Genomic DNA, 27,291 nt, shown 5'->3' with positions numbered 1-27,291 from the left:
CCATCTGATAATGCTGCTGTTGTCGCCTCTAGCTCAATGTCCACGCACGTCAGCAGAACAGCTGAGCGCAGTTCCAGGTGGTATCATTGTCTTCCAGCCAAAAGATAGCCTCTCCATTCTCACACCACCTCCCCCCACGGATAACTTCGACACAGAAAGTGTTCCGCTCCGCCGTCTCCACAGCCAAGCGCACCATGAGAAGAGTAGAGCAGTGGAGTTGTGTAGCCATCTGAGATCTGGTCATGAGCGGTCGTAGTCATCACAGCGTCCCCGCTGGAGGCACTTCATCGTAGGTCGCGCTGACGTCTCCATGGTTGCTCCGCGGTGGTCCTCCCCGTCGTAGGAAGACACCCACGGATCCGATTCTCCTCACAGGCCCGCTCCCACGGCCACCTCAAAATACACAGGTTCTTTAATCGAAGCACACACCCGTAAAAGTGAGCACAACGATGGAGCTGGCTCGCCATTTGTGTATATTATGAGGCATTAAACTGCGTGTTATCAGGCTTGTAGTTGTAATGAAGAAGAGGAGAAGAAGAGACGTCAGGTTTCCAAGTTCCATGTTCATTTATTCAGCATTCGAGTACAACAAACAAACAGCATTCAGAGAAGCAGCTAGGGGCAGAGCCCTGTTCCTCAGCCCTTCGGCCCAGGACTGCACTAGTACTGAGTTAGATTTTAGTCTCCCTTTTATAACACAATAGCTCACATTAGAATGCAGGCAGTTCATGTAGGGTGGGGGTCCATGAGAGCCCCCAACAGCTGAAGATCAAGGAACAGCTGCTGATTTGATCTGCAAGTGCCCGAAGGAAGGGAGTGGAGACAATGTCCCAGACCCTCTGTCTTTCAGGTTGACAAAGGAATGTAAATCGTACTTCACACCTATAGCCAGGCTAGGCTCCCTCTTAAACAACAGGTCACTTGAATAGGCCAAAAGTGCAGACTGTCTGTCTACAACACATTATTATCCTGACTTTAGCAAGGTTACTTCTATCTGATTTTACTTGCACACTGTCATACAATATAAGCCAATTTACCACAGCCCCATTCCAGATTCCAATGTAAAAAAATATTATTGTATTACTTTTTTTGGTACAAAGGTAGCCGCCCACTGCGCCCAGCCACCAGGTTGCAAAGATGCAACTGCTTCATGTTGTTTTTGCCCAATTCTGCCTTACATGTTATACATGAAGAAACAAATAGTGGCGTATAAAATACTTGAAAGTAATATTTGAGTAAAAGCTACATTTCAGTGGCACAACATGAAAGAGCACAGCAGATTAGTTTTGAGTGCAGTTCCCACATGCTATCACCATCAATTTGTAGCCACTGTCTGTATTTCTGAGTTTTGAGAGGATGTTGTCCATTACATCAAAGAATCTGCATCTGCAGCCATGCTCGTTTGTTTTCGTGAAACAGATCATTAAAGCCTGTGCTCTCATTAGCCGAGTGCTCGGACACAGGCACCTGCACACATAGACATGAAAGGGGGCTCACGCCAGTAAAAAAAAGGGCCCTCTCCAGACCATGGATGCAGCATTTATTATGGTGAGAAAAAGGCAAATGCCCCCTCTCCATACCCTACTCAAAGTCCATGCCGTTCACCGCATCTCCAGTAAAGCTTGATGATACCTAATTGAGCGCTGTGTCGTGCACAGAATGATAGGCGATCTACAAGCTCACAACCCGTTGCAGCTTGTAGATCGGCTATTTTCGGTACCTGATACCGCTCGCAATGAAGGCCTAGGGAACGGGCATATAAGGAGTCGAGCCCAGAATGACGTAGTTCCGGTCGCCATCTTGTTTGGTCACTGTAAAGAAATAAGTAAGCAGCCCACAACAACATTGACAGTTACTTTGTAGATTTGAATTATTATAAACAAAACATACATTAACCACTTCAGCCCTATTTAAACTTTGGCTATTTGAAAATAGCCGATCTACAAGCTCACAAGTTGCTGTAGATCTGCTATTTTCAAAAGACCGTCGTCCCATTGCTAAATTAGACAAGAAGCATAGGACTACAGGCTGACGTTGCAGCGAGTCAAACTGGTCACCTACCAAGATGGCGTCTAAAGTGGGCGGAGTTAACGGCAAACCTGAACTCTGACGTCACTACGCCCATTCCCTTATAGGTAGCGGGCGTAGTGACCCAATGGAAACCTAACCTGGCCAAGCGCATGCATGCACATGTCCACTCAACGAGGAGAGCACAGACGCTCACAGAGACGCGCAGACAATCAGTGATCCTTCTTAATTTGGTATTTGTGGGCAAAAAAATATTATACTGTTCATTTTCTCTCTCTCTCTCTCTCTCTCTCTCTCTCTCTCTCTCTCTCTCTCTCTCTCTCTCTCTCTCTCTCGCTCTGTCACTCGTCCAGTCAGTGTCATTTCACAATTTGCTAATTAAATTTTTATCAATCACAACATTGATGCTGACTGACAGACACTTCTAGGCAAGCAAATGCTTAAAATGCTTAATAACTGAAACTACTCATTTTACTTTGATAACAGTAATTCAATGCAACTGGATTGTTAGGGCAGGCTGGGAGTTGTTGTGGCTCTTCTTGCAAAGATTGTTTTTGTCAATGTCCCTCATGATCAGGGCAACGAAGTTGTGTCCCACCGTTGTAGGCCTTCTGTTAATGACTATGGAATGTAGCATAACGATAAATGTGTAGGATAAGCCTAAGCCAACCCCTATTTTTTGTGTTATTTTTTGGTTGTTTTTTCATTGTAATTCATTCATATTCAAGTTCTTAGTAGATTTCATGGTAGTACAAGTTAAATAGTTAAAATGATAGTTCATGCATAAGTGTATTTCATTTCTGTCATATTGTTTATGTAATGTAGTCTTTTCTAAAAAATAGTCACTGTGTTCCATTCCTGCAAAAGATAACACATACAGAGCAATAGCTCCACCGCGCCACAAGGGGGCATATACACTCCAGTGAGCGCAACAGGATTCTGTCAGTCAAAGAGGAAGCCAATACATCCTGTATTGTAGTGTGATGTAGAATGGACAGAAACGTATCTTAATTCATTCTTATGTGTTTTAAACTGTCAATTCCAGAACGTCCAGTAAAATGAGTAACTCAAATCACACTGATATGGACTAATTTCTTCATTGAAGTGTGAAACACATGCATCATCAGACATATATTCAATTGTGTTTTCATCAGGACAAATATACAAGGCACTGCACAATAACCTCCAAACATTTAAAGGCTACACCCACAGGTCATCAGTCATTCAGCCCATTTGCTGCAAAAGCAATCCCAAACTCCAAAGACTCATTACCATCATATTATGACCCACCCACCCCAATTAATTGTTTGCAACCACAAAATACCACCATTTTTTTCTGGGTCATGGCATGAAATTAAAACACTTTTAAAAGCATCTATCGTTTAAGTAATTTGACTAAAGTGGCACTATGTTACTTTTTTTTATTGATAAAATGTAATTTTGTCCAATCTGTATGAGACATGACCTGTGACACGATTCTGTTTCTGGTTTGACACTAATGTTTGACAATAATTTTGACCTGAAGGTCAAGATTCAATGTATGCCTTTATCAAGCATTTAATACTTCTACTTGATGGAATCGACAGGGCTTTTTCCAATTAACATCCTAAATGTGAGTGTTCAGAATAATTTCCTCTAGGAACAAGTTAACAACGTATTACTTGAAATAAGAAATAGAATGTATAAGTAAAATAGCAATAAACATAATTATTTAGTGAGCCTAAGCGAGGGAAACATATAATTATAGTTATATATATAGACTATAGAGGTATTATGGGCTGCTATACATAATTATAATTATGTAGAGGACTCAAACACAATCTGCAATATACTTTATGCGCTTTTTCAACAACTGTGTGTGTGTGTGTGTGTGTGTGTGTGTGTGTGTGTATGTGCCTGCCTGCGTGCGTGCGTGCGTGCGTGCGTGCGTGCGTGCGTGCGTGCGTGCGTGCGTGCGTGCGTCGCAGTGGTGGAAGAAGTACATTTTGTATTTAAGTAAAAGTACCAATACCACAATGTAGACAGACTCTTACAAATAAAATTCTGGTATTCAAAATTTACTTGAGTAACAGTACAAAAGTATTCGGATTAAATTATACTTAAGTACTGAAAGTAAAAGTACTCATTTAACATTTTCACAAGTTTCCAAATCGCAAAAAAAGGGCTGAAGTGGTTAATGCATGTTTTGTAATAATAATCAAAATATTCAAAGTAACTCTAGCATCATCTCTAGCAAAGAAGAGATTACCTATTTGGGATGTATTCTTGACAAATACCCAGGTGAAAGCATGGCAACAAAGGTGGTCAAAAGAGTAAACCAGAGAACCAGATTTATGGGCAGAGTTTCCTCTTTTGTCAACCCTCAGGCCCTCAGGACCCTCTCAGGGGCCCTGATTCAGCCCCTTTTTGACTCTGCTTGCTCCTCTTGGTACTCCAACACCGCAGTGTCACTGAAGACTAAGCTTCAAACCTCTCAAAACAAACTGATTCGACTACTTCTCGGACTGGGGCCCATGACCCACCTCTCTCCCACTCACTTTGCCAGCCTAGGCTGGCTCAGGGTGGAAGACAGGGTTAAACAACTAAAAATGGGACTGGTCTTTAAAATTGTAAATGCAGATTTGCCCGAAATGCCCGCATATCTGTATGAATACCTCGAAAAAGTTAGTGACACCCACAGTCACGAAACTAGAGGGAGCGTAAACAACAATCTGGTACCACCCACCCATAAAACAAACATGGGCAAATTCTCCTACTACAGCACAGCCACCAAGGTATGGAATAGTCTAACCCCATCCCTCAAAAAATGCAGTTCTCTGGGCTCATTCAAAACAGCCCTAAAAACGAATCTTTCTGGAGGCCAAAAGAGGAGCTAGTACCAGTTTCCCTGTAGACAGACGACCCCCCTCCCCATTTTTGTATATATATATATATATATATATATATATATATATATATATATATATATATATATATATATATATATATAATTATTTTTTCTCTGTATAGGCTATATATTTTTTTGTTGATATCGAACTATTTGGTTGCATGTCTATGAAATGAATACCAAGTACCTCAACGAAAACAAGTGCGCAAGGACTTTTTTGGACGGACCTTTTAGACATAAGTATTACAAATGTAACTGTGTTGTTTTACATTCTTTTTGCCTAATACAATTTTCAATCAATCAATCAATCAATCAATCAATCAACTAGTAACTAAAGTTGTCAAATAATTGTAGCACAATATTTGCCTCTGAGATGTATAGTGGAATAGAAGTAAAAGTACTGAAAATACCTCAACATTGTACTTAAGTGCAGTACTTGAGTACATGTATTTAGTTACTTTACACCACTGCGTGTGTGTGTGTGTGTGTGTGTGTGTGTGTGTGTGTGTGTGTGTGTGTGTGTGTGTGTGTGTGTGTGTGTGTGTGTGTGTGTGTGTGTGTGTGTGTGTGTGTGTGTGTGTGTGTGTGTGCGCGCGCGCGTGTGTGTGTGTGTGTGTGTGTTGCGTGTCGTCATCGCGGAGGGATATCAGTGCAAGCGAGTTCGGTGCAGGCAGTGAGTGATGTGGTAGAAGCTTTTTACGGTCAACTTTAATGATATAATTGACACCGTTTTCGCCAATTTTAACCATTGTCACAATATTGGCAGCGAGCGAGCAGCAGCAGCAGCAACGGAAGGAAGAATCTGGATTTAAAAATAACCATTCGGTAGCCAGAGTCCAGCTGCAGTAAAAAGAACAACAGTTTGATTCTTATTTTCCCCAAAAGGTGCCTGAGGAAAAGACCCAACGAGGCGATGGTGAGTGTTAAAAGAAGCTAGCGTTAGCGTAGCATCACTGCTAGCTAGATGGCAGTGTTGCCAGGTCTGCTTTATTATAAGGGACTTTGGGCTTCTTTTTCTGTAAAGTGGCTTGTAAAAATTGGTGGTTGCGGTATTTTGGGCTTGTTTCTAAAGTGTACTTGCTTATTTAGGGTTGTTCCCAAAAAGAAGAAAAAGTATTTAAACCAGTGGTTCTCAAATATTTTCATAAATGTTTTGTGCCAGGGAGCATTTGTGTTTTCCCCCAGAAATCCAAAATTTCTACATTTTATTGCAAAAGATTTTTTTTTGAATATAGCAGATCTGCAAGCTGTGACGCGTTGTGGGCTTGTACGATTTAAAGTGTTAGGTGGGCTAATCTTGACTTCTTTTGAGTTTTCATAGACCTGGTTGCTTATTTCTCTCTCAAAATCTGGCAACACTGATCGCTGCTAGGTGGCTATTTGCTAAACTTTACATTTTATTCGTGCTTTATTCGCACCGTAACGAGCCTTTCGCTCGTAACAAACGCATAGCGTCGACTAGGAAAATGCTTTTATTTCTCCCACATGGGAATATTTATGTATACGTTTATTTGGACGGGACGCCGGCGCATATTAAACACCACACATACAATGCCGTGTAACTGTAAATACACCGGATTTAGCAAGAATGCTCATTTCCATCCATAGTCCCCATATTACAGAAAACAAGCAACTTTACAAAACAGAGCACATATAAACATTACGAAATGGGTACAAACGGAAGAGGAAAAACGACAGTAAAAAAAAGGCCTAGTTTTTTTTGACCTACGTCATGTTTTTTGTCGAGCAAAAAGAAAGGAGTGTCGACGTGTTATAACCCTAATTATCCTTACTACGTCGGTGTCGCTTACCGACAAGAAGAGCTGATCAATAAGCCGTTGGTTGGCCTTTATATCAGCTCTTGTCGACAAGCGGCGGCACTGCCCTGCGGTGGTCACCGCGTTGGCCATTCAAAAATAGCAGATTTACAAGCTCACAGCACGTCACTTCGTGCAGCGCTGCGAGCTTGTACATCTGCTATTTTTGTTTTATTCTTTGAAAAACCTTTTAAAGTGAGGTGGAGTAATATATAATAGTAAAGCTGGAATGAGCATTGGCATGGTCTTATTCTGGTGTGGTATCAGCTAGCTTATTGCAGCCCGGGCCCATTTAGAACGGTTCAGAACGTCTCGGACACATCATGCAATCATTGTGCCAGATATATCCCACTCCCAGTATTACGGGATATATCATTATATCCCGTGTTACTGTTCACTGTTGTTAGGTTTAGGCAATGATCAAACTAAATGCTGATGGCAACCACTATTTCTCTATTCACTAACTGCGCAGCATTTTGGCATGCATGATGGCTCATCATTACAGCAGAGAGGAAGGACATTTTTCCCCTTAATAACCCGAGTAGTTCTATGTCGTTACTGTCAGTCATTTTAGTTTTTACTGATGTCAGATTATTTCAATTACAACCTCCTCGGGATCAGGGTTTTGCACTTTGCAGCTTTTCAAGTGTGAGAGTGGGCGTGGTGGTGTGTAGAGGTGGTGGGGGTGGTGGGGGGTATAAAAATAGATCCTCTAACGTTAGCTTGCAGCCCACCCACCCCTTCTTTACCACCATATAATAAGTAGCTGTTAAAGCTGTCCTAGTTACGAGCTTGTAGTAGTTAACTTAATGTTTTGATCTTAACATTACAGTGGGTTGCTTGCGCCCAGGGAGCAAATGCATCTCATGGGGGTTTGTTTCGAGTCTAGTGTGGTATGCGCAACAAGCACATTTAGTTCTTGATGCTATGATTGCGATTATATAATGACTATCAAGGCTCACAGTCATACACTGAATTAATATGCAACACACGGTCATCAATAATTGTCTTGTCACACGAATTTGTCCCAAATTTTTAAGTCAGTTTGAATTGATGTAGTTTCTTAAGATATGACAGCTTGTCATCTTGATGCTGTGGCATATTGCACCACCACGTTGAAGCGCATTCTGCTCCTCCTAAATGATCCTCTCTGCCCCCCCCTCCACCTCCTCCTTCGCCCCCACTCTACCACACGCCTCCCTCCCTTCCCCCCTGCATTGAACCAAACCATGCTTGGTGCAGTAAGCTGAGGGGATCCGCAGTGCATGCTCTACAAAAAAATAGGAATGCAAATTCTGAAAAGGCCTCATTGCTGCTGTGAGAAACCTCATACTCACACATTCCTTGGCTTCGTCGCTGTTTTGTGAATTGCACTGCTCTAAATTTATATTATTCTTAATTGCTGCTAAAGCATTAAACATTAACACATCATCTGTTAAATATTTCCCATAGGAAGACATAAGATGCTACATCCTCTTTAACACTGACAGTAGCTTATTGTCGAAATAATCTCATGAAGATTGGAGATGAAACTCTATTACTTTTTCTACCCATGTTATCAATTGCCTGCTCTGCACACAGTGGTCCTAAATGATCTCTTCAGGCTACAAGTCCTTACACACCGGGGGCGATTTTTTTCATGCGAATAATACGTAAAAAAAAAATATATATATATATATATATATATATATATATATATATATCAATGCAAGCTTCCACGGAGCGAAAAAGCGAAGTGAGAAAGTGTCTTTTATTTATTCGGAACGAGTCCGAATTTTGCGTATATTCGCATAATCGCCGGTGCGGTGTGTAATGACCTTAGGAGTAAGACAGCAGTACGACACTGCAATCCTCCCAACATTTAAGTGCACTGCTTTGATCCAGGCCCCACTTGCTTCAGCACCATTCAGTTGGCAATGGACAGTCTGCAGCCTGCCTATCCCCCTCCTCCTTGCCTCCCCCCTTTCTTCCTCCTTGGTGACTCATTGCGATGGAGCCTAGGAGCACATGTCATTGCCACCCTGGGCTAGAGAGATGTTGGATGCAATCTACTCTGTTTGGTGCAGGGCAATGAATGGGATCACATCACACTGTAGGTGGTCCTGATGAGTTCACAGATTAAATTTCATAATTGCATGTTCTCCCTATCTACATAATTGAAGTAGCTGAATGTATTGGGTGTGTTCATTGCAAGTCTTTTGAACTACCGCTACATGGATTGTACTTTTGACTGGAAAATGCATGTACACCAACTACAAGGAACGGTTTAGGAAATAAGTTGAGCTTTGTATATTTTGTTTTTTCTGTATTGTCAACTCCCATTCCTGATTGCAAATCTTGTGTCAAATCTTGGGTGTTGGCCTCTTTACTCTGTAATTAACACATTTTAGTAGTTGTGATAGATATTGAGTTACGTGTAGAGCAGAGCTCTGTCCTTTTAAGTTAGGTATTTTCTTATTAATGGAAATACAGGTCAACAGAAATTAACTCATTTCTGATCACTGAGTCCCCCAGGGGTCTATACTAGGCCCCCTCCTAATTCCCGCCACACCATATATGTTTACATAAACTAGCCGATTAAGCCGACCTACAAGCTCAGTTCACTGAATTTGTGATCTTGTAGATCGGCTACTTCCGCTGAATGTTCACCCCAGAATCGTTTGGGTTCAAGTGGTATGAAGAATGAATAGTACTGCACAGGTAGAGATCCACACAAACTCATATCAACAATTGTCATTGAATCTAGGGCTCACTCACCCTATTATGATGAACCATGATCTCACATCATCAGAAAGAAAAAGTGGTGGTTAGTGGCATTGGTGTTCAGTGTGCTACATTGGCGACCCTGTTCGTGTCTCACTAATTATAGCAGGCGTGTGTATTTCGGGTGGTGAAGTATTTATACCCGTCCCTCATCACACTTTCTCAGCCTGAAGTGTGCATGTTGACTGACTCAGACAGGCCCGACAAGGCCATGTATGAGGATGAGAGAGAGAGAAATTAAGCAGAAAGTTTATTTCCAGTCATTTCAGTTGGTAATTTTAAAGGGATTGTCTTAAAATGAAAAGCTTTTACATCATGCCAATTGGTTCTGAACTTCTGATTACAATTTCTTCACTTAAGTATAACGTTTCTAACCGTGCGGATACCAAATTCCATCCGACATGGCCAAACTATCCTTATAATATATAAAAGTTGAAGAAAGGAAAAAGAAAATGGGGAAAAAAGGGGCAAACATGCTCTGTGTGTTTGTTTGCAACTGAATGAAAACCTTTAAAGTAAATCAAGGGCTCCAGTATTTGCTGTGGGTTCAGTTGCTCAGAAGTGGCCCATCTTTTTTCATTACTTTGTCCTTCTGAGAGCACCAGCCTTCTGTTGGAGATGGGCTGAAGCGCATGACACCCCCGTCAATGCTGTTAACCTCATCATGTGTTTAAAGTAGACCTGCACATCCAATTATCAATAACCTGACATTTTAGCATTGATGTGTTCGTTATTCAGTTGGTACTTTAGTGCAGTCGTTCTCAAGGCCCCTCCCCAAAAAATAATCATATTTGAACTGGGGACACCCCACTCTGACAAGCACTTCACTGTATTTGTTTGACTCAGTTCCACAGATAAACATTGTGAAAATAGCCGATCTACAAGATCGCAACGCGAGGCGTTGTGAACGTGAGGCGTTGTGAGCTTGTAGATCTGCTATTTTCAAAATGTTTGCTGCTTTCTTATATTATTTGACAATTTGGCCAATGCTTGACCAGTTTTTATAGTACAGTTTGTTGATCACTTTGGATACATGAATGGTCTTTTTCTTTTCAGGTATTAAAAAGACCTCCCCTGGGGGTCCCAACCCACAGGTTGAGAACAACTGCTTTAGTGGAAGCACGCTGTAACCTTTTCTCCATCCTCCACTCCTTGGACACACTTTAAGACAATAGACACAAGCCAGCTCAAGGAACTGTCTACTTGACAGAGCAAAAAAGTACTACACTATATTTTCTGAAATTTGGTGCAAAAACTGTTCCAATTTAGCAATGCTGTTTGAGACTGATTATGGGCATGTTTTAAACACTTTACAAGGTCTCCATCAGATTTGATTTAACAGCTGCACTATGTGAAACTGAAAATTGTCATAATGCATGCAACACATGAGCACTAAAATAATGAAGAACATTACAAAACACAGTATCACAGTGTTTGTCAATTAGCCTGTCATTGTCCTTCCAAAAATACATTTTCTTTAGTGTTCATACATAGTCCTTTATTGAAATGTGAATATGGCTTATAGCCACAGCCCTTTTCCTTCTCTAGTCTAGAAACACTCCACCGAGTCCTGCTAATGTTGTCATACCGTATCGCTATTTGCACTTGGCACACAGGAACTAACGTCCGTACAATTCAACAACTCTCAAATCGCAGAATCTTGGAACTACATTTCACTCGGTACAACATCCACTGTTTCTCCATTTGCATTACAGCTGTGATGTATTCAATGAAATGACTGTATATTCAAATGGATACCATCGTTGTTTTAAAATGCCTTGTATTACAGCATCACCGTTATCCTGCCCAACCCTAGATCTGACCCAGTCATGTGCGAATAATAAATCTGGGCAACTTGCCAACACCCACCATGATCCATTAAAGGAGTAGTTCACCCACTAAATTACTTATTTTCTATCAATTACACACCCCATGAAGCCTCGAATTCATGGAGATATTTTTGTTTTTGTCGCATTCCTGAGCCAATAATTTGATGACCAGCAGAGTCTCCACTGAGCAGCCACCCGGTCATCGAATTATTGGCTTAGGAATGCGACAAAAACTAAAAAATCTCCATGAAGTCGAGGCTTCATGGGGTGTGCAATTGATTCTGTGGGTGAACAACTACCTTTTTTAAATGTCTGAGCACCCAAACCAGCTCCAGGGGTGGTTTGGGACATATTTCCCCACATTAGTAGTAGAGTGTAGTAAATGCAAATATCACTTGTTTAAATGCGTGCAGAAGTGAAGTAATGAGGTAACAGATGGCAAAAAATCTAATTGCTCATTATAATTCACATTAAACACTGTGGTCTTTCTCATTACTGCTTGCCTTAAATATTATGAGGAAGTGATGAGTGCATTTTGTATGGGAAGGGGATCTGATATCAGTGTGTATACTGGGGTTGTATTTACTGCTAAGGCTTATTGCACCGCCTTCCACATGTTCCACCATGCCTGGCATCCCTGTTTTGCACATTTAAAAAAAGAAAAAATACACGTAAGCTTGTAGATCTGCTATTTTCTCCACCTAACACTGTCGTATGAAGTATAGAATATGGCTTAAGTAGTTAATGGCAGGTGTAAATGGAGTTTTTCATGTGTTCTGTTTTCGCTACCCCGTCTATTGTAGCTTTAATTTCTCATACTTAAAGGGGAATGAAAGAAACCCGAGGATGATTTTGTAGTAGTTTGTTTTCCTGTACAGACCTTTAACCACATGAACCCTAGCGTCCCTATTCTGGCCAAGTCAAGTTTTTGTCTCGCTTCAGTGGCAGACTAAGTCATAGGTGAACATTACTGCCACTGAAGCGAGACAATATTGTCACATCAGCACTTTTCCCCTCATGTGCCCAGTTCCTGATGGCTTTAAGGACCTTCCACACCAAGAATGATAATTATAAAGATAACTACAGTATGATGATGTGTGCATCCACACTGAACAATCACATTCTTTAAACTTGTTGAATGTGATGGCTTTTAAATTCAGATGGATTTAGATTGGTTGTCAGCGTTTCTCTCATTCATCAAATTGCTCTGGAAGTGACCCCAATGACGTTCACCACTGTCGTTATGTGGACTCCACCATCCGCCATCCACTTAAATTGGAACGGTTTTTAAAATACATATTTACAGTTATCTTTATAATTATTGTTCTTGGTGTGGATGGGACTTTAAGGATAAATTCTCTCAGAAGGATGACTACGTAATTTTCTATTGGAGTTTGAGAAAATATTGGTATAAAGAATGAGGTTGCAACAATATCAACACCTCCAAACCATCTGCTGCAGCATGCTCTTATGTCTGTTTATTCTTTGTGTTGACTGACCAACAGGCTGACCAACTGACCGAGGAGCAGATTGCTGGTGAGTACTCCTTAACTCTGCATGTTGTCATCTTTGGTTTCAGCTACTAAAGGTGATAGAGAAGTATTTGTACATTGGTGATTGAAAGCATGTAAGCCACCTGAACATTTCCATGTTACATAAAAGAACCAGGTACTAGTGATTTAGTGAGTATCAAACAAACACAGTTTTTGTTGGATGTAACCATCTGATATCTGAGTAGAACTAGGCAAGCCTAGTTCAGCCGAACCCTGCTGTAACTCTACAGTCCACTGACTCGAGATGTATTGTCCTCTAAGTTGCATTTGATGTATATTACTTGCAGAAAACGTGGCACTTCAGCTTGCCCAGCATTGCCGGGGTTATTTTGCTTGATCAGCGTGTTCAGGTTTTAGTACCACTACCCAGCACTGGCCAGGTTATTGTGGGGGTAAAAAAGGCTCTTTCTCTCTCCTCCCTCCCTTAACTTCTCTGTCAGTGCAGTTACTGTACCTAGACAGCTAAATGTATGCTAATGCAGAGCAAGAGGGAGCACAAGTGAAGCTTTATCGTTAATTAAATATTATAGATTTATGGAGGCAGGATAGAAAAGTGGGACTAATTAAAGATTTTACTGACACCAGACCAAACAAGCACATTCCAGAGCCATGTCTTTTTTTTGGACTGTTAACAAGAATTCTGTCATCTTCTGTTCAGTTACTTGATTGGCCATTTGATTTGAACAAAAATATGAAATGCCTGCACATCGTTGGCTGTGGGATAATGAAGAAGCATTTGTTTCCATGTTGAGTTTGTAACGGCAGATTCACACCAGCGGTAGTAGTGATTTATACAACTGCATTTTTCCACTAAATGGGTGTGTACAGAAATGTCTGAAAGGCCCACGTCAACTTTGTTTAAATGCATAGTCTACGCCTATTTCTGACCACAGCATGCTTTTGGCTGTGTCTCATCACACAGTGGCAGCACCGCTTTTTTCTGTCTCCACCTCCTGCCACAGCAGGGAAAGCGACGACTGCCCTCTGTTCCGCTTTCTCCGAATACAGAAACGATATACCACTGTTGGTTCTGCGCTAGGAAAGCAGAGCGAGCAAATGTAACACTATCACATTGCTGGCTGGAGTCATTATCATGCATGCTTGTTTCAACAAATGGGAGCCAGTCAGTTACCCACATACAGTATTATAGATTGACCCCCAGGGTCTGGAAAGATTGCAGTGGCAACAGATACTTGCAGGACGTATTGCTGGTGGTTACCCATTCATTTGAAATAAAAATGTATAATATGAGTAAATGAATAAACACATGTATTGCTTCGTTACTCTGATCTGCCAAATGTAGATATTAAATGCCTGTTCATTGCAAAGCAATGTAGCTGTGTAATTGCTAACACCGCTGCCTGTGCGCTGTCTTATTTGCTTTAAACAGAGTTCAAGGAGGCCTTCTCGCTCTTTGATAAGGATGGCGATGGCACCATTACCACCAAGGAGCTTGGCACGGTCATGCGTTCCCTGGGCCAGAACCCCACTGAGGCTGAGCTACAAGACATGATCAACGAAGTTGATGCTGATGGTGAGAGCGACGGTCTCACACACCTGCTTAAAGAACATTATTACCGTTAAGACCTTGACAATCCCTGTGGCTTAAATAGCCAACTGCACTGACACACACACACAGAGGTTTGTATTACTATACTTGTGAGGACACATCAACATTTTAGGGCGGCGATGTTATGAATGCCATTTTCTTTTATTTTTTTTGACAGTTTTAACCGTAAGCCTAAAGCCAAAAAATTGCTGATCTACGTTATGAGCTGCGACGCGTTGTCAGCTTGTAGATCTACAGCGCGCAACTAAGTATAAATCATGTTTAACTCTAGTTCGAAACCCCTAAACCTAACCTCTAAATGTCTTCTCCTATATTTTTCCAACCATAAAACAACAATCTTTCTTGTGACTACCAGGAAAATGGTCCTCACAATGTCTATTCCTCCTAGTCTACTGTACAAGTATAGTAATACACACACACACGCGCCTCTGCAGCAGGTACATAATACATTGCAGTGGGCATTCTGTGCACATTCAGCATGGCTTTGTGTTACCGCTGTAGCCACTCGGGTGTCTATGAGTTATCACTAAATTAGTACGGTAAGTAATCTGTGTGTGTTGTGCCCGTTGGGTCTCCTGGCGGTGTGGCTCTGGTTTCCACTGGCATCATGTTTCAGATATGTGTGTTGATGTTTCCATTCATGCCAACTAGAGCTTACACTGTCAACAGCAGCTTTGTTTCATCTGACAAGCCATGACTGTGTCAGGATCACTCTACTCTTTATTCATGACCAACACAATCATTTCCTGGATTCCTGGAAAGAATTGGCAATAAATATTTGATGTGGAAAAATTAGCAAGCTTTTTGTATTGCATATTTTATTAAATGTGGCCTTGGTTGCTGGCCACAGAGCGCCACAATCTGCACGAGTCTGCACTTTAACCCACTACATCATTTATTAATGACCAAAATATTTATTCGATTGGAATTGATTATTTTGATGATTTTAATAGAGCTTGATTTAAATCTGATTGACAGCCCTAATGCCAGTTAAAGACAAGTTTTACCTTATATCAATTCCAGGAATTTGTATCCGCTGGTGGATAATAAAAAAAATCTGGCAACTATTTTATCATATAATTATACCTGACGTTCATGTTACAACACAGTTGCCCACAGTCCCACACACAATGTATAAATAGAATTCCTTGACATGACATACTGTAATTTACCACAAAATCGTATAGAATCTGAATGCCTTTCTCATAGTAAAGTGCAAAATGTATTTTCTTTTACATTTCATAGAATTAAAGAAAATTTAATTAAGATAGTTGTTGATCATAAACTCAAACTTACAGTAACTTTGTTGAGAAGAATATTGGGGAATTTAATTGGTTGTAGTCATAGAAAGAGCTTTTGTGTGAAAACCAGCACCATACACTGACTGTACACAAAAATTCTGCATTCACTTGGCCCATGTTTATTTTCATCTCTATTTTCAAAAGAAAGTCATCAAAGGTATTTCACATTATAGTGCTATGGTTCACAGTGACGCAAATGTTGAGCAAGAGTTAAAGCAGTGACAAACGACCCCCTCCTGCAGAGCTGGTAATATCTGAGTCGGCTAGCTAGAGAACAATTAGTTGTTATTCATAAGTTTATAACATTTCGTATTTTATATCAACATTGCTAGCAATATTTATGACACCAGAATTTCAATAAAGGTCTATCTAATCTATATATCCATCTAGCCAGACAGTCTGTCTGTCTGTTAACAAAAATAACTTGTTTACGCAATCAAACAAGCACCGATGTCCACCTTTCCTGTGCTTTTATTGGCTGTAGCACATCTTTGGTCACAACACATTTCATATTGTATGATTTGCAGTTGCCAACAGCTCCAGATATCAAACATGCCAGATATCTGAGACAATCCCCGAGCCATTTGCAATCGCTAGAATCATGCTCGCCTTGCGCTGTTGAACTGTTCACACTGTGAGCAAAACCTCGGGGAGCGAACGCGGATTTTAGGTCCGATCGGGAGATTTGTCGGCATGCGCCAAAAAGTCGAAGACAGGATAATTGGCCCTAAAATCTTGCAGTGTGATCTCGCCGTAAGTGCAAGTACTTATTTGTAACGGGTTTGATTGATTGAAATTTTTATTAGGCAAAAGAATGTAAAACAACACAGTTACATTATAATAGTTTTGTCTAAAAGGTCCGACCAAAAAGGTCCTTGCGGACTTGTTTCCGTTGGGGTCCTACTTTGGTTCAAATACTAACAAATACTTACACATCACCTCTTTCTCTTTTGTAGGTAACGGTACAATTGACTTCCCTGAGTTCTTGACCATGATGGCAAGAAAGATGAAGGACACAGACAGTGAGGAGGAGATCAGAGAAGCCTTCAGAGTTTTCGACAAGGTACATGATCAGTGTATGTTGGCATAACAGAGGACAGAAGTATTATTGCGAACGCGGAAGGAGGCGCGGCGACCAAGTGGAGCTTACTATGTAACTCTGCTTGGGTTGTGGGTGTGTGTCTCCGTGTGTGTCTCTGTGTTCATGCACTACCTATGTAGAGGGCGCCAGAGTGCAGGAATTTAGACACAGCCTGCAAAACACACACACACACACACACATGGATTACAAGTCCGTAAATACACAATATTTTCGAGCTGCGTTCGCTTCCAGCGTTCGCGCGTCTTACTTGTGTAAATATTGATGATCACATCATATGGGCATTTGAGGTTTGCCCGAGTTTATAAGATCTCGGATATGAGATTAATCAGATTTGATGCAGCCTGTCAGATGTTGGATACCATAGCCATTCACATGAACTTCTTTATTTATGAAGGTAAAGAGAAATTTGCATTTGATCAATGCTTAATTTCATAAATATATGAATATTGCTTTCAATGAAGAACTGACCCAGCAAACTAATTGTCAGTCTACTGGTATTCTCCAGCGGTTTGTGGAGGGAGTGACCTGTTGAAGGCCAACTTTACACTCTGTTTTAGTTCCTTTGTGTGTGGAAAAACTCCAATGTCTCCTCTAGGGTTGCAACAGTTCACTTAGCCAACGGTTCATCTCCTTATTCTTTATTCGCAAAAACAATACATTTTTCCTTTCAGACAGATATTGTCTGCCTTCCATATTTTCAAGGGGAAAAACAAACCTTGTCACTTTGCCTTTCATTACTTTCAAGGGAACAAAACAAACCTCATGTCACTGTTTTAAATAACTTTTCAATGAGGCTTAACATGCTACAGCGAGTGGACACAAGGCATCATGTCAATATAGTAGGCTAAACATCAAAAGAACAACCGCACCCCAGCAGCAGTCGCAGGTGACTAAAGCCAAAAACCAAACTAATTAAATGCTCTAAAAGACAGTACAGTTGTTCTTCTGATTTCTATTATTGCTTGGGATCGGCACTCGACAGTGTTCAAAGACACTTATTTTTTTGTTGAGCTCGCCATGCCCCTTTGAAATACAACAGCCTAATCATCATGCTCATTTATTGATCTGACGGTGTCGCTTATTGACAATAGATGATCTTCACGCTCACAGGGTGTTGTGATGCTTGTAAACGTTCCTCCAGTGACACAGACACAGTGCTATTTCGGTGTGTGTAACATTCTAACGTGAGATGTTATCGCAAAACCAAGAATGAGCAATTCACAAGTGCATATGTTGAACTGTGGAGGGCAAACCATTCAATATTAAATCGAGAACCGTTTCATGCCTAGTCTCAGCCATGAATAATGTTCACAAGAAGTACATGGTTATTTTGACCAGAGCTTCACTGTTGCCTCTATACCATTACCTACAGTAAAGCAGTTCTGGACCATATGACAGACCAAATCATCTCTAACAATGAAAAATATTCTTAGATTGGGGTCCCAGAAATATAAATCAAATAGGCAATTTGATTTATATTTCTGGGATATGCATTGGGCCCTAATGCATATCAAATTGGGGGTCCTTGTAATTTAAAAGGTTGGAAATCACTCCCTTAAGCAGAGAGCTTAATGTGTGGTGGTAATATCAGCTGCTCTGATTGGTCACCTGCCTTTTTATAACCAATAGCTGACCAATTATTGCAGGCTTATTATCACCCTCTCTGTCCTTGTATCACTCCTCTCATCCAGGCAAAATAAATGCTGTGTATGTAATAACACAATATAGTGTGCCATCCTAGTCCTGTCCTGTTTCATGTAAACTGCCACCATCTTCATGTGGTGAACAGTGTGGTTTATAGCAACGCTTTGTTTGTTGACAGGGAATGGTGTATGAAGCTACCAGGGACTTACCACTTGGCTGTAAGCTGAGTCACGCGCTAACACAAAGAGTTCATTGGCCAGACTTATGTTGTTTTTGTCCCTAAAACCTGTGTCCCCAGTTGAAATGATGCAACTCATTCCCAAAGGATCTATGTGGCCTGTGGAATGACGAAAAGTATGTGCTTGTTTGTTGACTGAGATGTTTGCAATGATCTGGCTTGCGGCCTCTAGCCCATTAAAACTGGGAACGCATCTGTGTAACCACTTTAACCATTATTTTATACTTTTGGCTATTAAAAAATAGCAGATATACAAGCTCATAATGAGCTTGTAGATCTGCTTTTTTTTTTTTTGTGTGAAAATTTGTGCAAATCTTTGAATATATATATATATATATGTTTTTTAAGCGAACATTTTTTACTCAAATCTTTGCTTCAAAAATAGATCTGCAAGCTCATAGTGCGGCACTCGGTGCCGCACTATGACCTTGTATATCTGCTATTTTTGAATAGCCAAAGAAATCTAAAATGACACTGATGCGTTCCCGGATTGAATGGACTAATGTGGTTTTGACGTGTAATTAACCCAGGCACTTTTCACGAGAAGAATCTCTGGCTTAGCTAAGTTGGATCTAAGTGTCACAATTGGATCTAAGTGTCACAATCGGATATAATTCAAAGCCATGTCAATGGGGGCAGGCCACAGGCTGACTTAACCTTCAGTTGACCCTAATCTGGCACAGATAGGCAAGGGTTGTTGCCGGCAGACTAGTGCAACCTGGGGCTTGAAGTGCAGGAGGTGGAAATGTTAAAACAGTGTGCTAACTCTGTTATTTTCACAAAACCGTCCATGATTTGTGGGGCGCCACTGAATCAGGAGGTAGAGTGGCCGGCTTGGAATCGGAAGGTTCCTGGTTCGATCCATGGCTCCTCCTGGCTCTGTGTTAAAGTGTCCTTGAGCAAGACACTGAACCAGTGTTCCCAATGAGCAGGTTGGTACCTTTGCATGATTGTCTCTGTGTGTGAATGGGTGACTGAGCGTTTTGGATAAAGGTACTATAGTATAAAAGCACCATATAGCAAAAAGGTCCCTTTGAGTGCAACCGTTAAAGCCCAGTGTACATCTGGCGCCCTCTGCAGGATGGCAACGGCTACATCAGTGCGGCAGAGCTCCGTCACGTAATGACCAACCTGGGGGAGAAGCTGACTGACGAGGAAGTAGATGAGATGATCCGTGAGGCTGACATTGATGGAGATGGACAAGTTAACTATGAAGGTGAGGCTCTCCTGGGTTTATTATCCACCTTCTCACCCCTTGTTGTTCCTTTCCCTGGTTCTCCTCTGCGTAAAACAATCCCCTCACACACGGACATACCTGATTAAGTAGTTGCATGGCTGTTAGCCATTGTGTGCCTTGCTAGTCTTGTCCAGGCATTACTTGCATTGATATCGACCACGTTTTTACTGTAATCCTTGGAGAGCAAGGAATCCAATTATGTATATTCCTGGTTCATTTTGAAAGCAAACCTTTAAAAGCTGATATTCCGCCTTGGCTTATACTTAATTTTAACATCTTGTTAGATAAAGCAAAACCGTTGTCATCTATCAAGTTGTTTACTGGCAATGTGTCCGTTTTCTCATTTATTTATTTTCTCAAACGTTTTATTTTTTATCTTGCAGAGTTTGTCCAGATGATGACTGCCAAATGAAGAGCGTTATCACCTTACTCTCTTACATTGCTTGTCCTCCTAAGATCACTCTGTCTTTAAGAAAAGAAAAAAGAAAAAAAGAAAACTATTACCATACTAAAACAAAACTCCCCGAAACCACTAAATTCAGTAATTTGCGCTTTGATACATCCAACTACTTCTAAGGTATCTGTTTAAACTATACCAACAGAATAATCCTGAGAGAAGTTAATGGACCAAGCTTTATAAGAGGGCTAAAGCCTCATCCAGACCAAGATCTTGCTGAGTCACCCAGATACTGACGAATAAATTAAGAGGAAAGCAACACTGAAGAGGCAGAGGGATAGGAACCCATGCCAAAGAGCATTCAGAGATGACTATTTTGAGTCTTTCTAAACCCCTCGAAAATCAAATTTGACATCGTCTCGTGCAAACGGGAGTGCTGATTCTCTCTAACTGAATTGGGTTGTCGTATTGTTCTTGCATGCACCCTTTTCATGGCGGTCTCTTTGTCACAACAAAGTGGTTCTGATCCCATCAGAGATAGTGGCTGGATTGTGCACACACTGGAGGTATATACGTGACGTTATAGCTATATATCTGTAAAATATGTGTCACTCGAGGGTATTGTGCCAGAAAAGCAAGTTTCAGCGTAGGATGTTGCATTGTTGCTAGGTTGGAGATGAGCACTCTTCTGACCTTGAACAGTTTGTCAGGAGAGAGAAAAGTCATGATTGTTATAAAAAATAATAATTACATTTTCTTTTCTTTTTTTTAACTCCTACCTTGTCATTTTATTTTGGGGATGGGTGTTTATTTTTTGGGTGGAGATCTGGGCTTTTACTTTTCCTGCAGCACTGATGGGAAGCAGAGTAGTATGTTGTACAGTTTCAGAGTGGCAGGACTGCTGTAAAGACATTTATTCAGCTAACAGGTATGATACAATATTAATGTAATGCTTTTTCAACGTGTTATCAGATATTTATGTATTAATTACAAACCTTGGTCACAAGATATATACATATATTAGTGTATCGTACAGTTTGCATTGCCTATTGTTGGTATAGTATATGACCTGTGACATGTTCTCTCCTCAGTTATTAAATGTGCCATAATACTCTGAACGCCTCAACCTTCTTGCAAGATAACTTGTAGTTTATTAGATCATTATCAATATACCGGTACTAAAATATATAAATATATACATACAGTACAAACATATTTGCACTTTGGTGTATACCATATATATCGATATTTAAAGATGTTCTGTTCTAAAAGAAGAGAAAAAGAAACCAAAATTTTGCTGTTGTTGCTGCTGCTAGATCCAATTTGTCTAAGTCATTTCTCGTTCTTGTTGGTGTCTGATCCTCACATTGTAACCCAGTGATTCAAACTTCAGTCTGCTTGCTGTTCTGCTGAACAGAGTACATATATATTCACAACTATTTCTTTTGTCAGGGGTGAAATATTTCAAAAGGGTCATTAGAATTGCATTTACAGATGGGGATGAATTAGGGATTTAATGATGGATAGCATGGGGTCAGTTTGAAATGAATGTTAGGTTGAACAGACAAGGGGGGTTGTGCTGAGGAATAGTACTTCAGAGTCCTAAACATGGTCTCTGCTTTGTTTTTTGGAGTCACCTTGCAACAGGTCACCCCTGAATCAAATGTCTGAAAGGAAATGGTAATGGACTGTTAACTTTTGAAGGTAGCTTAAACATTTTAAAGATGTGAAGTTATTGTTTTCCATTAATCAATAAATTGACCGAACTTAATTTTGTTGGTATTCCTTGGTGTTTTATTGTTATCGTTGCATTCCTATAATATACACTTGGTTTAGTGTGGTCTACTGTATACAGAATGTTCACATCTGTCATCTCTGACTCTTTTATTTTATTTATTTTTCAGTTGAAAAACTAGCTCGTTGAGATCAATTTATACTCAATCTCAATGTGTTGCTTGCCAAACAGAACTGACCTCCAATTCAAGTTTATAGAGAATAATAAATAATACTGGGTGGGTGAAATTATTTTACATACAAGCTCCTATCTCTATTCATAAGAATAGAGAACGAAACAATGGGTGAAAAAGTCTTCAAGCTAACATTGAGCTGTAATCTTATCGAGTATTAATTGCTCACGGATACTCTTACTCTATACTCTAACTACTTCCAATCTAGGGTCCCTTTTTTGGGCATGTCATATTTTAAAAAATAAGTTCAATAACCAATCGACAAGCTTGTAGATAAGCTACTTTTGCAATTTGTTGTACAATAAAGTATACAGGGCTTAAGAGGTTAACTGCACTGTCCTTTCTTTGTCAGCATCCCAGTGGGCCTGCCAGTGTCCTCAGATTGGGTCAGGGCAGGTCAGCACAGTCTCACACAAGAGGATCTATCCGTGGCTGGCACGGACTATCTTTGGTGGCTCATGGGATTGCTGTTGGAGCTGTGGAAATCCAGGCTATAGCCTGGGTCACGACCCCTCACACACACTACCCTGGATGCAAATAACAACCACTTTCACTACTGCTGCTGACAGGCAAGCTCAACAGCCAATAGGACAAAGGTTTTATCTGGGACAGCCAGGTAATGTGATAGGGTGCAGGCTGACAGGCTAATAAATGATGGTAAGGAGATGAGGATAAATTAATTGGGAAAGAGGAGTTCACTCAGCCAGACTGGCAGAACTCTGCCATCACAGTGAGTCATGATTATGTAACAGAAAGTAAGGTGGGATAACTGACGTAGGTGCCACAATAGAGGTATGGGTGGGCGGGGAATATGATGACCCACACAACTAAGCCTGAGTGAGAATTATGAGTAATTTTTAGAATTCTCATTGTGTGTTTGTGTATCTATAATCACACACATATAAAAAATATTTATGCAATTTGTTAAAACAAACCCCTCACTTGACAGAGTATAGGCATATTCTCCATCTTGTAGGCCTATTCTCTGACTTACAGTATACCACTTGTGCTATAAAATAGCCTTGGGCGGTATCAAGGTATAATATACCAGGGTATGTAAGTATCGTGAAGGTATGCGTTTCAATATTGCACTGTCAACTATTGCATTATCAACATATTGATGGAAAATTAAAAGTATACATTTAAATGAATTTATTACAGCTAACTTATCCAACAAGAATTATTTGGAGGTAGAAAATAAATAATTTACTGCTGTATAATAGGTTTCCTAGCTAATCAATTAAATATGACTATAGAAATGTATCATGAGATGACTTCTTCCAGCTACTTACTTACTGCCCTTAATGCTGGCTGGCATGTAGGGCAGCAACAAAGGATCTCCACTCCTGTCTGTTCTGGGCCAGCGTCTTTAAACCCCAGGTGTGATGCAGGGTCTTCAGCTCTCCCTCCACTGTCTTATGCCGGGTGTTCTTGGATCGGCCTCTTTTACGTTTACCATCTGGTATCCAGTGAAGGGCAGTTCGGGTGGTGATGTCCTGCTCTCTACGGATTACATGCCCAATCCATTTGTTCTTGTATCTTCCAGCTACAAGAACAGTATTAGTCACATGATACATTTCAACAGTCTGTCACCACCAACCGCACATCTCTGTTCAGCCCACTGATGTGTGTCACTAATATACACCATGACAATAATAATGTCATCAGATTCTCCAACAAAGTATGCTGAATGTATGTTAGAAGGGTGCTCATTTCCTATCCATTATTCTATGGGCCATACTGTGCATAAACCCAGCAAGGCTTGTATAAGTAGACTAATTGTATATTAGACAGTCACACAGCATTTGTAGGGCAATATTGGAGTAATTTTTAGAAGCGGCTGAATAACCTGTAGTTCTATTTTCTCATTGTGTGCGTACTGCGTTTATATAATTACACCCACATACTAAAAACGTACACAGAATTTGTTAAAACAAACAAGTGTAGACCTATTCTCTATCCTGTGCAGGCCTATTCTCTGACTTACAGTATATGGGTTTCCGCGCGACGTCATCACAGAGCAGAGTGCGCAATCTGCGCATGCGTGGGGTAGAACGAACCGGAAGCGCCCTTCACTCTGTTGTTATTTTCGGGATTTAGATAGGCATAATGCTGCTATTATAGGCATAATAGGCATAATGCTGCTATTATATACAAACAGATCCAACTTCCGACAAATCATTTTTATTGAGTAAAGAAGATATGACAAACTGCATCATTTAATCTACTTTCATTAAACCCGGTGAAGACCATTTCTTTTATGAATGTACATTTGACTAGAGCTGCTGCGGGTAATAGCGCCCTCTACTGCTCAACCCTCCACTGCGCGCGCATCATCCTCTCATGTTTACAAACAGGAAACCCATCTATAGGCTACCATTTGTGATATTAGTTTGGAAAAAAAAATATTTTCTTAATTACATTTTCACAATTTAAATCTCCCCACAAAAGAGGGTGATAGTTTTAACAAGCAGATTAAGAAAGGCATTTACAAACTAATGTCAATATGTGTATATCAGTAGAGTATGTAGTCCAAATAGAAAAACATATCTCTGAATCCCTTATTTATGTATTTTTTTTTATTATATATATATTTTTTTATTATCTCTTTTATCCCACGATTTTGTAACCCTTTTTCACCCGGTGCTAATTATCTAAGTGATCCTGGGCGCTACACTCCCCCCGCCAGCCTAGGGAGCTCAGAGCCGAGCTCATGCCTCCTTCAAGAGAAGACACGCCCCCAGCGCCCACAGCGTTCCCGGCGGGAATCGAACACAGTACCTTCTAGTTGTGAGGCGACAGCGCTACGGACTGACTGCGCCACCGTGCCCCTTAGTCCAAATAGAAAAACATCTCTCTGAATCCCTTTTTTTATGTCAGAGTTTCAACACAAGGTGGCAGTCTTTCATTAAATTATAACTTGTTTTCAAACTTGTACTGACATTGAGCCACAAAATGTTTGCACTTAGTATTATGAATTAGCTACATTTTCATTCAGCTTGCTTTTCGAAATGTAAATACCAAAACCTGAAGAAGAAGTCTGTGTGGTGGTGTGTGCTGGCTGCAGGTATATTTGGGAGCATGTCTTATTCTTTCAAATGCCATGTGGTAGCAGATGTGTTTACTCTGCACATCCACCTCTTTTAACTAATGTTTTCAAATTATTGTAGTATGAAAGTACAATATTATTTTCCTTGGAGATGTAGTGGAGTAGATTAGAAGTAGCCTAGAAGTGTTGACATTTTTAAATGCTCTACTAAAGTAAAAAAAATACCTCAAAACAGTACTTGAGTAAATGTACTTAGTTACTTTACACCACTGCATTTGACTTGTATTCTCTCTGTGTCCATCTCACTCAAGGTCCATGGTGTTTATTGTCACACTCAAGTAGGCTACAATACTATAACAACAACTCAAATAAAATAATAAATACAACAACATTAAAAATAAAAACCAAATAATAACATAACAATATACTTTTTAAAAGTGTATAAACAGTTCTCTGGTCACCTATTGTGGTTCTCAACCTTTTCAGGCCACGACCCCAAAAAATAATCATATTTGAACTGAGGACCCCCAACCTGACAAGCACTTGGAATTGTAAGAGTTGAGGGATTCAATTTTGTTTGACTCGGTTCTTCTGTAAATATTGTGAAAATAGCAGATCTACAAGTTCACAACGGCTTGCGTTGCGAGGCGTTGTGAGCTTGTAGATTGGCTATTTTCAAATTTTGTGCCTCCTTATATCATTGGACAATTTGGCCAATGTTTTACCAGGTTTTATAGTACAGTTTGTTGATTACTTTTGATGCAGTAATGGTCTTTTTCTTTTCTTTCATTTTTAATAGGTATTAAAAAGGTCTTAAAAGTCCTTAAATTGTCACTTCACTGTCATCTGGGTACCCCCCCCTCCAAAATCACCCACAGGTTGAGAACCACTGGCTGTACCTCAGCCCCCTCAGGCCAGGGCCAAAGCCCTTCACATCATCAGCCTGATTTATATTTAGTCACACGCCAAAAATAGCCAATCTACAAGTTCACAAACAATGCATCGTTAGCTTGTTGAAAGGGCTATTAATGGCATGCGGCACCGTCCTACGATGAAGTATAAACCAGGCTTAAAGAGGATTAGTGTGAGCCACATGTGTGGTGACTCACTGTGTTTGTTAAGCACTTAAAGGACTGCCCAGTTTCAACCCATCTTCATGTAATTGGTCCTCATTAATGCTTATAATATGGCGCCATATCTGTCTACTCCCTCGGTTTCTCAAAGGGCTGTGGACACTTCAGAAACCCGCCTACCAGTGACATCATCGGTAGGAAAGTTTGGTCATTTCAAACAAGATTTCAAACTTTTAACAAAAAATATGTATTAGAAATTATTTTCCAAGCACGTGGATCGACTATTTTCGTCTTTAGGATTCCGGTTAAAAATGGCAATAAATTGTAATAAAATCGGCATCCATAAATGTTGATGTGCTCGCAAGTTTACAAATGTGTGTGTGTGTGCGTGTGGACCCCAGGGGCTTTGAGGATAGGCAGAAAGGGAGGGTCTCCCAGTGTGGGGGCCTGATATGTACAGTAGGCGACTAGTCCCAGGGGACAGTGTGGTGCGTAAATAGATGTGAGTGTTCGGAAACCCCCACCACCCCAGTCCTTGTTTTCCTACAATGGTAAACGCAAACGTTCATTGTTCAAAAGGTCAGTTGGTTCTCAAACTTTTTCAAGTCAAGGACCCCAAGTTGATATGTATTTGCTCGCCGGCCCCCATCTGAAAAGGTTTTGTGCCAGGGACCCCAAGAACAGAAGATTTATGTTTAATTAAAAATACATATAATTATAGCAGATGTACAAGCTCGCAACGCGGCCCGTAAGCTTGTAGATCTGCTATTTTTGAATAGCCAACATATAAATGGATAAAGTGGTTAAAATGATTGTGATGCTGTATTGACTACTTT

At 40.5% G+C, this 27,291-nt stretch overlaps 2 protein-coding genes across 3 annotated transcripts in view; one reads left to right on the top strand and one right to left on the bottom strand.

Annotated features, from left to right (window-relative positions):
• Window positions 1-27,291, bottom strand: part of bmp16 (bone morphogenetic protein 16) — a 604,258-nt gene that overhangs the window by 163,336 nt on the left and 413,631 nt on the right. The window lies entirely within an intron of this gene.
• calm3a (calmodulin 3a (phosphorylase kinase, delta)) lies at window positions 5,567-22,137 on the top strand. Of its 2 annotated transcripts, none has more exons than XM_080427835.1 (6): window positions 5,567-5,832; window positions 12,819-12,860; window positions 14,268-14,411; window positions 16,705-16,811; window positions 19,813-19,948; window positions 20,353-22,137. In XM_080427835.1, the coding sequence occupies exons 1-6, from the start codon at window positions 5,829-5,831 to the stop codon at window positions 20,379-20,381; spliced, it is 462 nt and encodes a 153-aa protein (XP_080283961.1). In that variant the 5' UTR covers window positions 5,567-5,828; the 3' UTR covers window positions 20,382-22,137. The 2 variants fall into 2 exon arrangements, with proteins under 2 accessions (XP_080283961.1, XP_080283962.1); XM_080427836.1 differs by having other exon boundaries at window positions 5,570-5,831; window positions 12,830-12,860.

The sequence above is a fragment of the Gymnoscopelus braueri genome (genome assembly GCF_963280865.1).
Source record: "Gymnoscopelus braueri genome assembly, chromosome: 5".
Classification (NCBI taxonomy): Eukaryota; Metazoa; Chordata; class Actinopteri; order Myctophiformes; family Myctophidae; genus Gymnoscopelus; species Gymnoscopelus braueri.
Note: the sequence above shows the minus strand (reverse complement) of the source record. Positions and strands in the feature narration are given on the sequence as shown.

Excerpts from the sequence above, each read along its gene's own strand:
- calm3a (XM_080427835.1), top strand. Across the intron at positions 14,412-16,704 it reads CAACGAAGTTGATGCTGATG|GTAACGGTACAATTGACTTC; the intron begins GTGAGAGCGACG and ends TCTCTTTTGTAG. Across the intron at positions 19,949-20,352 it reads TGGACAAGTTAACTATGAAG|AGTTTGTCCAGATGATGACT; the intron begins GTGAGGCTCTCC and ends TTTATCTTGCAG.